The 15,871-nt window shown below is 38.4% G+C and overlaps 1 protein-coding gene across 2 annotated transcripts in view; it reads left to right on the top strand.

The window, feature by feature from the left end:
- Positions 1–6,407, top strand: part of unm_sa1261 (un-named sa1261) — a 34,645-nt gene extending 28,238 nt beyond the window's left edge. For both annotated transcript variants that reach the window (XM_058769134.1, XM_058769133.1), the window contains exons 3-4: positions 2,291–2,493; positions 3,118–6,407. In XM_058769134.1, coding sequence (XP_058625117.1) covers positions 2,291–2,493; positions 3,118–3,969 — 1,055 coding nt within the window. In that variant the 3' untranslated portion in view covers positions 3,970–6,407. The remainder of the gene's footprint in view (positions 1–2,290; positions 2,494–3,117) is intronic.
- The last annotated feature ends 9,464 nt before the right edge of the window (positions 6,408–15,871 follow it).

Raw genomic sequence — 15,871 nt, 5'->3', positions numbered from 1 at the left:
TGCCGTTTTCCATTTGTATTTTGCTTTAAGCATTCTCCTCTGATCTTGACAGTTTCATAATGTTTGTGGGAATACTCAGACTGTAATTAAATGCTGAAACCCAGAGGTCACAATCACAGCAGATGTTTCAATCTATATTCCAGTGTAATCATAAAAGTTGCCAAAATTGACTTTTTTGCGTTTAAAATGTCCATAAACTATTGAACACAGTATCTACCGCTCAGGGTCATGTACCACTTCAGTTCTCTATAAATGAGAATGACCCCTCTCTTTAATACTGCATTTCATCCAAATGTGGGATACTCCTACGTCTGGCTTGTGACCATTTCAATGTTCTATTGCCTGATGTTTGTGTAAGGAAACTAGATGTCTGTGCTAGCGCTAACACGGACATCTCCTAGCAACAAAACTGCAGAGGATAAACGATGCGTTTTTTTTCAGCAGGTGTACTGTTATCAGCAGAAAGGATCATTTACCGTGTTTTACACACCTGTTCATTCAAACGTTTATATTATCATGTAATGTAGGAACTTTGACTCATTGGTGCATATCATTTGCTTAAAAGTGAATGTTTATCATTAACTGAGGTCATACACCTGCAACTTGGCGAAATGAGGATTGAAAGTCTGAGTTAAAGTGGTGTTAAATTACACTTTCCACAAAGTGGTACACTACTGATGATATGTCATACTGGTGTGAATATCTAGTTTTGGCTTTTCCTCTTTTTCCTTGTTGGCGGCTACGGTGTGAATTATTATAGAGCTGGAATGTTGTGTTTTTCCCCAGGAATGCAACTACTAAGTAGACTTATCTTCTTCACCATAGTCAAGGCTAGTTGTGTGCTAAATTGTTAGGGGTTGTAACACCAAGCCCTATTAAGTAAACTAACTTTTCCAACTGCAACCAATTATCATTTATAAAAGTCATGATTTAATAGGTTCTGATCAATTAAAAAGCCTTTTGGCTATGTAAAAAAGAACAAGAATGAGATTGCATTCTGTGTTCATCTGCAAATGGTAGCACTACAGTTCTCAATAAGGTTCCACCTACTGCAGTGCCAGATTGCCTGTCATCTGCCTGAGCAGGTGCAACTGTCGGCTGTGCTTATACTGAAGGTCCTTTGTGAAGGCCTTTATCTTAGCTGCACAGACAGCTTCTGCTATCTGTTGTGTTATGTAATAACAAAGTTGGGGGCGGGGGTTCCTCTTGCCATTTGACCTTCCTTTCAAGTGCTCAGCAGCTGCTAACCCTCTGCAGTGTGTTATGCAAAGGACCTCAGTAGTGACTTTCATTCAAAATCTCTTCAAAATATCTTTTTGTACAAGATGTTGACGAGACCATGTGAATGACAATCACAGTTTGTGTCATTTAGGGATGAGTAAATCTGAAAGATGACGCCTCAGACTGGCAGTAAAATATTCTAAATCTTGCACGACAGTCTCTGTGAAATGGATGTTCAGAAAACAGAAATTGATGGAAATGCAAAATCTAAAAGTTCTTCCCTAGATGCACCTGGTACCTTTTAAACACGATTTTGTTTATCGACGGGCTGATAGAAACCCATCTGTGGTAGAGACACCCTCCTCATTCTACTGATGGAAGTCATTTTATGCACTAATGCAGGGGTGGACAACATTGGTCTCGGAGAGCTACAGTCCTGCAGAGTTTCGCTCCAACCCTAATCAAACACACCTGAACCAGCTAATCAAGGTCCTCAATTCTAGACGTCAAGATCCACTTTCCTGCAAAGATTAGCTCCAACCTGGATTAAACACACCTTCCTGCAAATTTAGTAATCCTGAAGAACTTGATTAGCTTGTTCAGGTGTGGATATTGAGGGCCAGAACTGAGAAGCCCTGGTCTAGCAGGTGAGTTTTCATCAAAGTTGGAGCAAAACTCTGTAGGACTGTGGCTCTCCAGGACCGACATTGACCACTAATGCAATAAAAAGTTTTACTGTAAGGAAAAAGTGCTGGTGGGACTGATGCCGCTACATAATACAATGAGTTTACTGCAGTTGAACAATGCAGTTAATCAAACTTGTGTAGCTAGAAGCGTTTGCATACTTTCATGGCCTAATACTTTCAAATTTATTAGTCAAAAGAGCTGTTCCCTTGTAAATTGGTTTCCCACATTAATACATGACCTGACATTGTCTCGACGTGACATTTAAAAGAGCATGTTCAGATCTTGCAAGTAGGCCATTAGCTCTGTGTCAGCGGCAGAATGATCAGGAATGCATTAAAAGCCAAGCGATGTTAACCTCTCCCTCTCTCTTTTTGTCCTCCAGGCACGAAAATGGCCTTGAAATTCTTGCGGAAGAAAACCACTAAGCTGAAGAGTTTCCTACGCGAGTACAGCATCTCTCTCTACCTGTCACCGTGTCCTTTCATCATCAACATGTATGGCATTGCCTTCGAAACTGATGAATACTACATCTTCGCTCAAGAGTATGCACTGGCAGGCGATCTCTTTGACATCATTCCTCCCCAGGTGAGACTACAACAAATTGCTATATAATCGACATATATTATAGATATATTCATATTGTGCTACTTGTACATATGCTTTTGCAGTTGTTTGAGTCCTAAAAGAAGGCATTAAAATGATTCTGTTCTAAACTGAAAACGTGGTTCCAACATTGTAATAAATTCTACATTCTACAGTTTTACATTTATAGAAAATTTAAATTGTTGGTTGTTCTCGCTGGTCCAATGGTGTTGCTACAGTAAGTCAACCCAGGCTCATTAAAAATACGTGCATGTGACGACATTTCTGCAGCACCGATATTATGTACCTTATTGCACGTTTCATGGCAGTTTCAAGGTGTCCATTGAGTGGCACTAAAACACACGACCAATACTTCATTGTGGCCACGTTTTTATTATGTTGGTACAGTCATGTATTGCGGCAGTTCACAATTCAAATGTCCAGTGAGTGTTGCTAAAAGTTTAATGTTGGAAAATAGCATACACCCTACACCTAACCCAACCCTAAACCTACCCGATAGTGTTAATAAAAGCAAAGGTGATATACAAACACATTCTCTGATGCAACAGTGCTATTTTCTAATCATGCTTTTCTAATTCCGTATTCCTTCCGCTCTCCTGTGCGTAGGTTGGACTGCCGGAGAACGTTGCCAAGCGGTGTGTGCACCAGGTGGCGATTGCACTGGATTACCTGCACTGCAAGAAGCTGGTGCATCGTGACATAAAGCCGGAGAACGTCCTCATCTTTGACAAGGAGTGCCGGAAGGTGAAACTGTCAGACTTTGGCATGACGCGGTGTGCTGGCTCTCCAGTGAAGCGGGTGAGCGGAACCATCCCGTACACGGCTCCAGAACTGTGCGACCCCAGCCGACAAGAGGGCCTGTGTGTAGACTACAGCACTGACGTGTGGGCCTTCGGTGTGCTTCTGTTCTGCATGCTCACTGGGAATTTCCCCTGGGAAAAAGCACTCCCGACTGACGCCTTCTACGAAGAGTTTGTGCGCTGGCAGCATCGGCGGAGGCGAACCAGCGCGGTGCCTTCACAGTGGCGCCGTTTCACTGACGAGGCGCTCCGCATGTTCCGCAGCCTGCTGGCCATCGAGCAGGACCGCCGATGCTCTGTCAAAGAGGTCTTCAGCTACTTCAACCACTGCTGGATGCTCGACACGGAGAACGGCAACACGACCCATGTCTCTGGCGGTAACGGCAACAACAGCGCGGTGATGAATGGCCGTCAAGCTGAGCTTAGCTCTTCTTCCTCTGAAGAAGATGAGTTGGTGGACCGTTTGAAGCAGCAGAGCTTGTCGCCTGTGTGTGGGGTAGCTAAAGGAGGCATTGTCATGGAGCCAATGATGGCGCACTACTCCTCTACGTCCACGAATAGCCCTGCTTCCTCCACTGGCTACGAGCGCGTCTCCCGTGATAACAATGGCAACAATGGTCGAATCCTAGTCACGACACCGATTGAAATATGTGTGTAAAGAGGTCACTGGCATTTACCTACCTTGCACATATATTTGGGATGACTAGATGACAATAAGGACTCAAGTCCTTGTGAAGCAAACGCGTCAGAGGAAACGTTGGTAGCTGACGCACAAGTGCTCAGCATCCCAAGAAGAGCTGACAGCTTGAAACTCTTCCTGATGACGAGTATCTCTGAGGGAATCTGTAAGACAATCACCAGAGTCTGCAGATTGTGTCTCAACCACGTTTTCCACATATAATTAGACCAAAAGTAAAGCAACTTTAGAAGAATAGAAAAAAAACTCTTTTCAAAAATATGAAGCAATATGTTGATTTTTTTTAGCAAAAGTGATTGTCAAAAACGATTAAAAAAAAACTTTGATTTGAAACATGAGAGGGAAAAAAACAGCAAAAACATTTCATGTGGAGACTTACGTGGTTTCAGAAGCACAGTAGGAACTGTGTTGGTATTGTTTCGTGCTTGTGCATCCCTGTGGTCAGTGGATATGACTTTGGAAGCGTATAGGTTACTTTATAAGTGTGTTGTATTATTCATTTTGGTCTTGACCTTTTTGTTATTTATTTAATATTGTAGCATTACAATGTTAAATTATAATTTGCAGAGAATCTGCACTGTCAAATGTCAGTTTGCTCACTATTAAACCAAAACTGGCAAGAAAAGATCACTTGATTTCAGAAGACTGTTAGGGAGGTTTGAATGGTAGATTGAAAAACTCCTTTTTTCTTAAGTAACATATAGATACAATCCATATACAGCAAGTAATTCCTCTCTGTCTAGGAGTACAATACTTGGCCCTTGTTGCAATCAGAAACAGTTCTTTACAGGGCTGTGGGTGTACCACAAAATGCAAGAGTGATTTAGACATGATGGCTACCAGAAACATGCTTCAAAAACCATTCAGCCACTGTGTGTTCATATGTTAATACAGTAAAGTACAGTACCACATTATGTACTTTACATTATTTCCTCTTTTTGCATTCTTTCTGAGCATTATGGATGGAGTCCTGATAGCACACGTATGTCACTGAGATGTCAGTCTTGGATTCTCTTGGAGAAGTTTCTGTTGGATGTTAGATTGAAATTTAGCCAATGTTTTTTCAATGTGAGGTTTAGATTTTTATATATGAATTTGCGTTAATCAGATGTTTGTAGACAAAATGTGATGCTTAAAAGAGCATGTTATGCTTTCCAGATCTGCAGTGTTCTCTTTCGTAGATGTCTTGTTGATGTACATGTGCTTACTGAGTGAAGTTTAAGGATTTCTCAGGTATACCATTCACTGTGTAATATTTAAGTCAACATGAAATCGATATTTAACCTATTTACTTTCCTAATACACATTCCTAGCCTTACTGGGCACTGACCAGTGCACATTATTCAAAACATAAAAAGAGTTTTCTTCCAAAATTTCTGCCACTAAACTGATTTTCTTTTTTGATGACTTTCCCCTCCAACCACTTATCAAATTCAGACACTTGTCAGAATAGATTGATTCAGCCTACCGCCTGATTAAAATGTCAAATGATGGTTATTATTAGTAAAATTATTTGTGAAACAGTTTCAAACACCATTTCATGTTGTCTTTAACACCTAATTTGTTACTTGATGCGTAGGAAGGATCTGTTGAAAATGTCATATTTATGTTTCATGATGTCTAAAAAAATGCTGCGATGGTCCAAAAAAAAAAAAGGTCCAGTTGTATATCTGTATAAGATCTTTTATTTGGACCATTAATTACATATAAAAATGTTACCAGCTGCTAAACCTGGTATAATCTGCATTTAGATTTATTAAAATGTCAATTAAGTGGAATGTACCCTATTCCACAACAAGTCTTGCGCAATTTAAAAAAAGGGTTTTCATTTTTTATTTAATATTTATAAATTTTATTGTGACATTTGTTCAATTTCATACTTTTGTTTGAAGAAAGGTAGCAAAAGAAGTTAATTTGTTGGAACTCTTTTAATCTTGTGTTGTCGACAATGTTTGAAAGGGTTTTTGCATGGGTATAACAGAAAACCAATGTAAGGGATGGTATCTACTTTTTAGAATTGTGACAATTATTGTGTAGTAATATTTTAATCAGCACAAGTTGCATAACTTAATAAAAGTTTCAGTGGAGTCAAAAAGGACAACGTGAAAGGACAAAAAAAGAAGTTTTTCAATTCTTCATGTGCAGAACATGGAACTTATATGGCCAGCCAACAGTTATGGGGCATTACAAAACATATTGATGCGCTCACAGACAATAACCATGAAGAGGCTGGAAGACATTTTAACCCTGCAAAAAGTATGAAGAAAACAAGTCAAATGTGAAAAGTTTTTTGTTAAAAGGACAAAAGCAAAAACAGACATTTTAATGTGTTGTGTTTTCCAGAAATATTTGCATGAATCAACATTGCTCTGGAGAAACATTGTAGAAATAAACACCAAAAGTACTGAATGATGTGGCTTTTGTGTCTTTTCTGAAGCAATGTTCCAAATGGTTTTCACATACGAATCGTCTTATATGCTCGGCTAAGATTCCAGTTTTTATTTTTTTTAAATGCTCCAATGCAATATCTTTTTCATGCCTTACCATACTAATCTGACTTCTTATCATCCTGCTCCTGATATCTGAGGGCATTTCACTCTCTTTACCAGTCAAAAATCTTTAAGTATTGCAGTCCTGTTAATAATAATCCTCCTCATCCACCACCAATGTGCAGCATCCACCTGGATGATGGGACAGCAGCCATATTGCGCCAGAACGCCCACCACACACCAGCTTATTGGTGGAGAGGAGACAGAGTGATTAAGACAATCAGTGTATGGGGATGATTAGGAGGCCGTGATGGTCAGAGGCCAATGGGCAAATTTGGCCAAGACTTAGGTTATACCGCTACTCTTTTTCGAAGAACATCCTGGGATTTTTAATGACCACAGAGAGTCAGGACCTCGGTTTAACGTCTCATCTGAAAGAGATTCTATTTAATTTGTTTATTTTAAAACATGTTGAGTTAAGCAATATTTGCATTCATGACCAATGCAGTTGTTGATATCTATAGACCAATGAGCTTGCCAATGAGCTATACTTGCCAGAAAATGTTAAACATAGTTAGTTTGCCATTTTTTTCCACATATTTTTAGGCAAAAACCCTCTTTCTGCATTGATTCTATTAAAGTGTAGCAGTGTATTGTGTCTAAGAGCATTTGTTTTTAAGCAGCAGTGTGAGTAAAGATGGCAGCATCCTGGTGATGCAACTACCATTGAAATGAATGGAAAAGCTATTGGATAGATCTCTACAGGTAATATAGACTCTTCTAATGAATAAAAATGTATTAGTTAAGTAAATATTTAAATGTTTTCATTATGTTACTTTTTAAATAAATCAAATAATAAGTTAAATCTACATCCACATTTTAAAGTCCGTTTTTTTTTTTTTTTTTGAAAATGTGAAAAAGTTCTCATGTTATTCTTCTGGTAGATCATTTTATTAGCAAAATATGCTTCCACTCACTAGTGCATCCAGGTTTGGTCTAAAGGCAACTGGCAAAATCTTTTGCCACAGGACCAACGCCTTCTCATGGCCGATTCGTATGTTTTGTGAAACATAACTGGCTAATTCGTACAACCTCACTCATACGATTTTGTACGATTATGATTTTTTGTACGAAGTTTAGGGCCGGGGTTAGGTATATCCTTCATATGAATTTCTACAAATTTGCCACCTTGCAAAATAGGCTACTTATGATTTTTCACAAATCATGTGAATATGTTCAAATGAGGTTGTACAAATTCGTATGAATTGGCCACCTTGTCAAATTTGTACAAAGGTGTGGTCCTTCATACTAATTCCTACGAATTTGTCACTTTGTAAAATACTTGCAATTTTTCACAAATCGTATGAATTCATACGAAAGTGAGGTTGTACAAATTAGCCACCTTGTCAAAAGTGTAGTTGGCAGGATGGCAATTTTGAGTGGAATGTTTTGCAATCTTTGCAAAAAGATCGTACACAGTAACATGTACATTTAACAACACTATGAAAGGGAAGAGCAGACACAACAATAACGGTACAACCACAGATATATACAGGTGCATCTCAATAAATTAGAATGTCATGGAAAAGTTCATTTCAGTAATTCAATTCAAATTGTGAAACTCGTGTATTAAATAAATTCAATGCACACAGACTGAAGTAGTTTAAGTCTTTGGTTCTTTTAATTGTGATGATTTTGGCTCACATTTAACAAAAACCCACAAATTCACTATCTCAACAAATTAGAATACTTCATAAGATCAATAAAAAAAAAAAACATTTTTAGTGAATTGTTGGCCTTCTGGAAAGTATGTTCATTTACTGTGTATGTACTCAATACTTGGTAGGGGCTCCTTTTACTTTAATTACTGCCTCAATTTGGCGTGGCATGGAGGTGATCAGTTTGTGGCACTGCTGAGGTGGTATGGAAGCCCAGGTTTCTTTGACAGTGGCCTTCAGCTCATCTGCATTTTTTGGTCTCTTGTTTCTCATTTTCCTCTTGACAATACCTCATAGATTCTCTATGGGGTTCAGGTCTGGTGAGTTTGCTGGCCAGTCAAGCACACCAACACCATGGTCATTTAACCAACTTTTGGTGCTTTTGGCAGTGTGGGCAGGCGCCAAATCCTGCTGGAAAATGAAATCAGCATCTTTAAAAAGCTGGTCAGCAGAAGGAAGCATGAAGTGCTCCAAAATTTCTTGGTAAACGGGTGCAGTGACTTTGGTTTTCAAAAAACACAACGGACCAACACCAGCAGATGACATTGCACCCCAAATCATCACAGACTGTGGAAACTTAACACTGGACTTCAAGCAACTTGGGCTATGAGCTTCTCCACCCTTCCTCCAGACTCTAGGACCTTGGTTTCCAAATGAAATACAAAACTTGCTCTCATCTGAAAAGAGGACTTTGGACCACTGGGCAACAGTCCAGTTCTTCTTCTCCTTAGCCCAGGTAAGACGCCTCTGACGTTGTCTGTGGTTCAGGAGTGGCTTAACAAGAGGAATACGACAACTGTAGCCAAATTCCTTGACACGTCTGTGTGTGGTGGCTCTTGATGCCTTGACCCCAGCCTCAGTCCATTCCTTGTGAAGTTCACCCAAATTCTTGAATCGATTTTGCTTGACAATCCTCATAAGGCTGCGGTTCTCTCAGTTGGTTGTGCATCTTTTTCTTCCACACTTTTTCCTTCCACTCAACTTTCTGTTAACATGCTTGGATACAGCACTCTGTGAACAGCCAGCTTCTTTGGCAATGAATGTTTGTGGCTTACCCTCCTTGTGAAGGGTGTCAATGATTGTCTTCTGGACAACTGTCAGATCAGCAGTCTTCCCCATGATTGTGTAGCCTAGTGAACCAAACTGAGAGACCATTTTGAAGGCTCAGAAAACCTTTGCAGGTGTTTTGAGTTGATTAGCTGATTGGCATGTCACCATATTCTGATTTGAATTGAATTGGTGGGTTTTTGTTAAATGTGAGCCAAAATCATCACAATTAAAAGAACCAAAGACTTAAACTACTTCAGTCTGTGAGCATTGAATTTATTTAATACACGAGTTTCACAATTTGAGTTGAATTACTGAAATAAATGAACTTTTCCACGACATTCTAATTTATTGAGATGCATCTATAGGTTTTCACAGTCCACAGTTTTCACAGTCCACACTACTGGCTTTTGCAAATTTATCTGCTTGGGATAGCATCTTCAAAAAGTTCTGTTTTCGCTGAACAAAAACACTGTCTCAGTGTAGACAAAAGGTGAAAACGTAGAGAAAAAAGACACGTTTTCAAATGTATCTGGATAGATAATTCATTAAACTAAAATATGTATTAAAAAGAGATCAGAGTTGGTGAAGACTAGGGCAAGTGCTGATCAATTCCCTTACAAAAATTAAAGTGACAGAAGTGAGCTGACTCATTATGGGATGCTAATGAGAAACAAAGAGGCGATGTGAGAAAGAGCCCTAGAAGACTGTGTGTGTTGGTCTGTGCTTGGTAGTTTAGTTTAACCCTAAAACAAACATGAAAGGGAATAAAAACGTAATGATAATATCTTATTTGCTGTGATTTGTCAAAGATTTGCTGGAAATGTTTGACTAAAGCACCAGCTCTAGTACTTCTGCCATCTGGACGGCTCAGACTGCAAGACAGAAGCAGGAAGACAAAACAACAGCTATGGTGTACATTTTGTTCCCACGATTCATGCTGGATAAGAAGAGAATGTATCAAACTCCCACCTTATTACCATCCCTCCTCTTTCACACCTCAGAGCCAAACGCGGTTTCACAAGATGAAATCGTTAAAATCACAACCTTGTGGTGCTTTTTTGGACATCTAGAGAGGTGACTCAGTGGCTGTTCTTGCACAAGGAGGATTTATATGGATATGAATAGAAGATCATGTTTACTGTCGACCATCTAGCAGTGGGAGGTATACAGCCTGGTACAGACAGAAAGAACAGCTTGATCTATATTCATCCATTTGGTTTTTCATGCTTAAAGCTCAAAGCGGAACTCCAAGATCTCGATGTCAGCCTCTTTTAAAGCTTGCAAAGGCTGAATTCCAGTGCAGTTTTCTGGTGGCCAGAGCAATTCATCAGACAGTGATGTAAACTATTTATGTGTGGTAGCATATGGCTTTTAAAGTGATTCACACCGAACACATGGCGAAGCATGCTGATTTGTTTGATCATCTGAGCACAATCAAAAAATCTTTTGCTGCACCATATTGGAGCTAACTAAAACAAGCATCATCATTACTATTTAATGAATTATGATTACTATATTATTATAAAATTTGTGGAAAATCTAGAGAACATGACTGAAATTTGTCAGACTGTAAGCAGCTGACAGCCGCTACAAACCCACATAGTAAAGATCTTATTCCTTATCTTGTTTTAGCTAGAGTTTGTATCAACAGTTGTATATTAAGCTCCACTCCACTCAGAGAAAATATCAGAACCTAGTTTCTGTTTCCCGTTGCCCTGGAAACACAAAACTACCTTCCCTTGTGAAAAAGTGTGCTTAAATGCACTGAATGTGGTGAGTTTTCCACCATTTATGAACAACGCTTCCCCGCCATTGACAGAATTTTCCAGCTCTCCATGTTTGCACTGTTATACGGTAGGAGGCGCTATTACACATTTTCTGAAAGACTACAGAATCTCTGGATCAAAACAGGGTGAAGAAGAAGCAGAAACAAGCAACAGCACAGGTAAGCAGATGCATATGTAAATTAACACAATCAGCAAGCATTAAACAGCATATAAATCCAAACTTCCTAATGTTACCAAATGAAATACATTTTTTATGAAAATGATCAAAAATGCTGGTGGTGACTGGTAACTTTTTTGCCCTATTTGACATTACATTTAAAGCTAATATGTTAAATGTACTAAAACTCAACTTCATCATTACAAATGTGTAATTACAAATATATATATATATATATATCATATCATAAAAATCTGACTTTTTCCGTCTTTAAGTGCAATATTCGGGTCCCCAGTGCATCTACCAGTCCAGAAAACGTGAAAAAGAACAATCCAGTAAAAAAATTTTGGTAAGCGTTTCTCTGCAAGTTCAGATTTCACCGTGACGTAGTAAGGTGCCGCCATCGTGTTTTCGTAAGCGACAATGGTGTACCAGTTCTAACTCTATGGCGAAAATTCGAGCCAAGCATGTTAACTTTTCTGTCGTTGGCTGCACTTGAGCGCAGAACACTATTTAGAGTCCCAGCCTCAGAGGAGACAAGAGAGCAGTGGATTTATTGATTTATTTACTGTATATTATTCTGCTGCCACACAGATCTAATATAAACATGCCATTTCTTTTAAGCTGTTTTCCTTCACAGACATAACTGACTATTTTTGTAACTTGTGTGTTTTTAACATAAACTTGGGTGTATTTAACCATTTTTTTTTTTGCAATAAGACGTGAAAGAGAACTTAGTTTAGTACTCACATGCCATGTGACAGCCGCTTTCTGTGCGCGTGCTTTGCATGTGTGCTCTCAGAAAACCCTATATCAGAAGTTTAAACTAATATGGTTTAAAATGCATAATTTTAGCGTGATAGATATGATAATCAAAACCAAACAGATGTTTTTTTGCAGAATATCTGAGGTATGAGCTGTAAGGCACAGCCCTATTCTGGAAAAGGGGGCGCGGAGCAGCAGCTCATTTGCATTTAAAGAGACATGCACAGTGTTTCTGCTTTACTTAAAATAGGCATTTTCAAAATTATGTAATAAATGATCTGTGCGATATTTTTAGCTGAAACTTCACAAACACATTTTGGGGACATCTGAGACTTGTATTGCATCTTCTAAAAAGGGGTATAATAGGTCTCCTTTAAACTAAAATTTTCATTTAATTGTAAATAACATACATTTAAGCGTATGCAAACACTACATCAATTTACATTTAAGTATAAAGTATAATATTTCTATACTCTTTTATGCACTTTTCCTTCCACACAGGATACATCACAACAAAATTACAAACTTATTGCTAGACTGTTTACTCCTACATCACTAATTAATAAGGTTGAGCAAAGATCCTTAGCCACCTGAGAGAGATGCAAAATGTGGATGATCCAGAAAACCTTTGGGCAGCGCTGCAGATTATGATAAATACTGTTGGATTTCTGGGTGCTGAGATAATGTTAACGCCCAGAGCGAAGGGAAGCCGAGCAGAAAGAGAGCCAGCCATTAGCTGCAGGCATCAGCCATAAAGCAACTTTACGCAGGCGTGACAGATCCTGCGTCTCATCTCTCTCTCGCTCTCTCATCTTCTCACGGTTAATCTTTGAGATAAACAGGACAGATTAGTCAACACACAAGCAGATAGCACCAATGCTGTGCTTGAAAAGTAAGGCCATCATAACCTTTCCACTCTATTAAACCTGATATGTCAAGAGTTAGGAAATTACTGTTGCCATTTGCTACTTCTATGATTAGAAGGAAAATCTGATATTGGATGATTTTTGAGTCAATTTACTAATTTTGAATGAGGAAACATGCTTTTGCTACAAAGTGTATAGCGCCTACCAAGAGGAGCTAACTGACCATGCAAACAGAAAGATTGATCTTCTTTTTAAATGTACTATAGAAATGTGCAAGGTTAGTTGACTACAATTGCTAAAAACATAAATGCTGCTGCTATAGTTGACTAGTAAAAATTTAGTCTTTTTAATGTTTTAAAAATAATACATTACTTTGAAAAGTGGATATCTGAAGTGGAAAACATGTTTATTTCATTTCACCTCAGATCTCGCATGCATGCATTTTCTTCATGTCACTTGCTGTAGGCTGAGAGAAATGTCCACTTGGAAGATATTGGCAAAGTTTGAGAGCATATTTACCGATTTAAAGGGGGATGAATGAAAGGGAACTGACTTCAGAAAGGTTTCCGTGATATTTTTTCATAATACCTCCAATAATGGCTAAAAAAATTGTTTATAAAGGAAGCACTGCTTTTACAGAGGTAACCATTGTATTTCTGCTTGCTCAAAAGTGCCACCTACTGTCAAAGAGTAAATCTGGATTTTCATTCATCCCGTCTGCTGCTTTTTTGCCATCAGTGTTATAAATTTTAAATATTTGATGGTAAATAAAATCAATTTGGATAATAAGTTATCTGGAATAATTTTACATTTTGATTCATAATTAAAGTATTTCAAATGGGTCGCATATACACACAATGCTTTTGATTGTCTTCTCATTACTTGTAGACTAGTCAACTAGTTGGTTACAAAATTTCCATTTAAACATCAGTGAAAATAGTCGTAGCTCACATCCCTAGGAAACATTGGCTGTTTTCCAAAGCCTGCCCTGCAACTACTGGCTTCCAGATCAACCCCAATTTGAATTTTTATTACTTTTAAATCAATAGAAATTAAATGAACTATTAAATAATTTAGTTAGTCCCCCCACCCCCACCATGTCCATGACAGATAGAGGTAATGCTGCCTTAGTGTATTCAAGATGACCTTTTGGATCAGATTTTATGTCTGCCTATAATGTCACTTTATATATTAATGCTGTTTAATGTCTTATTATATTATATCGTTTTTAAATACATGCTATAGAATGTTCAAATGTTCTCACTTAGCCAGGAAAATCAGATCAAATCTAATTATTAGTTCATTCTTGGACAATCACAGAACAGAGCTCATCTGCAGGAGCCCGATCAAGGCTCACATAATAAGTAATAGGCACAGTCAGGTAGAGGCAGAGATCTGAGCAACACCAGCGCTGTTATTGGATCAGTGAATTCACACACTGCTAAGAGACAAGCACTCTATTTCTACCACAAACATAGCGGATGTCAGCAGGGACCTTGGCAGCCTGGTACAGCTAGGGATCTGATTGGGCAATGAGGGGGATGAGTCATAAGATTTGACTATAGGAAAAATAAGGACATATCAGAGACTATTCAGACTGTGAATAACAGTTAATGCTGGACTTAAATTAAGGCCAGCATTATTATTACTAAAGATTTGAAAAAATGTATAACCACACTACTGTGTAACTTAGTCCGGGTACAGGCCATACTGAATTTTACGCAAATGAAAATAATGCTGTGTGAAGGATAGATTTGGTGCGCATTGTATAAAGATCTTTCTATCTGTTTTATGGAGTTGTGTCATTTGAAAAGCTGAATAATCAGTATGTTTTGAACAACTGTACAATCCATTGAAAAAAAACAAACAAACAAAACTGTATTTCTTTCTTCACCTCATTTTCATTTCAAAAACTAAATATGGCACTACTACCCTGATCAAGTCTATTATTTTTCCAATTAGGCTAAATTCAAATTTTGCATTTTTGGGATTGGGATTGACATGTTTAGGGGTTCAACTGACCATACTTGATTTGTTCAGGTCCCAATTCATTTATTAGTTGCAAAGTTTAACTGTCATGGAGTAATGCAGGTGTTTCTAAGTCTTGTCAATTTAGCCATTCAAGCAAATTTGAACCATTCAAGCGCAAAAGAAGGGAATGACAATCTGTTTTCTGTGGGCACAACCTCAAAGCATGGACACCTTTTGAATCAAAATTTAATTCTTACACACTTATTAATAATATTTGAACTTTATCAGTTAGCAGCTAGCAGTTTTTGCTGGTGTATCAGCAAAGTATTCTTAAAGTAATAAATGGAAAGCTGCATTTTTCTCACACCCCCATTTATTTATTTATTTTTTGGCTGATACAAAAGGTACTCTCACATTGTATAATGCGACAGACAGCTATTTGTCCAGTCCGGTTCCATTCACACATCAGGGCTTTACCGGAAATGTGATCTTGAAAACTTAAGGGTGTGAGTTCCGTTACTGAATGCGGATTGCACTCCCATAAATAACCAAAATGTGTGTGAACACAACCGTATTAGGGAATACAGGACTGGCGAGACAACCATATTCTGCTGCTGTGTGAACTTGGCCATAGTGATTTGGACTAGTAACCATTTAACTTTATCAATCACCAAGCAATACCATGGTAACATCCGAGCAGTTGGAGAGTATTGCAGTAAAAACCACTCAAAACAATTTAGCAGCTGCAACAGAATGCCCTATAAACCGCATAGCAACTCCTCTCAGAAAACCTTATCAACTGGATAGTGACACCGCTGCAACCACCCACATCCCTGTAGCATTGTGATGGTGAGTTTTTCCAGGAGTAAGTACCACTCACAATGTAAATGTGTGCAGATGCTGCTGTTTATTGCGATTCATTTAACCATAACAGAAGCAAAGACAATCTTTTCAAGAAATGCTCACACTGCGGTCTGAAGGTTGTTTAGCACCACCACCAGGTCAAACGTGCATCAGCACAGCAAGCCCAATCCCAAATAAAGGATCGTGACACAATTGA

The sequence above is a fragment of the Onychostoma macrolepis genome, chromosome 03 (assembly GCF_012432095.1).
Source record: "Onychostoma macrolepis isolate SWU-2019 chromosome 03, ASM1243209v1, whole genome shotgun sequence".
NCBI classification, from domain to species: Eukaryota; Metazoa; Chordata; class Actinopteri; order Cypriniformes; family Cyprinidae; genus Onychostoma; species Onychostoma macrolepis.
Note: the sequence above shows the minus strand (reverse complement) of the source record. Positions and strands in the feature narration are given on the sequence as shown.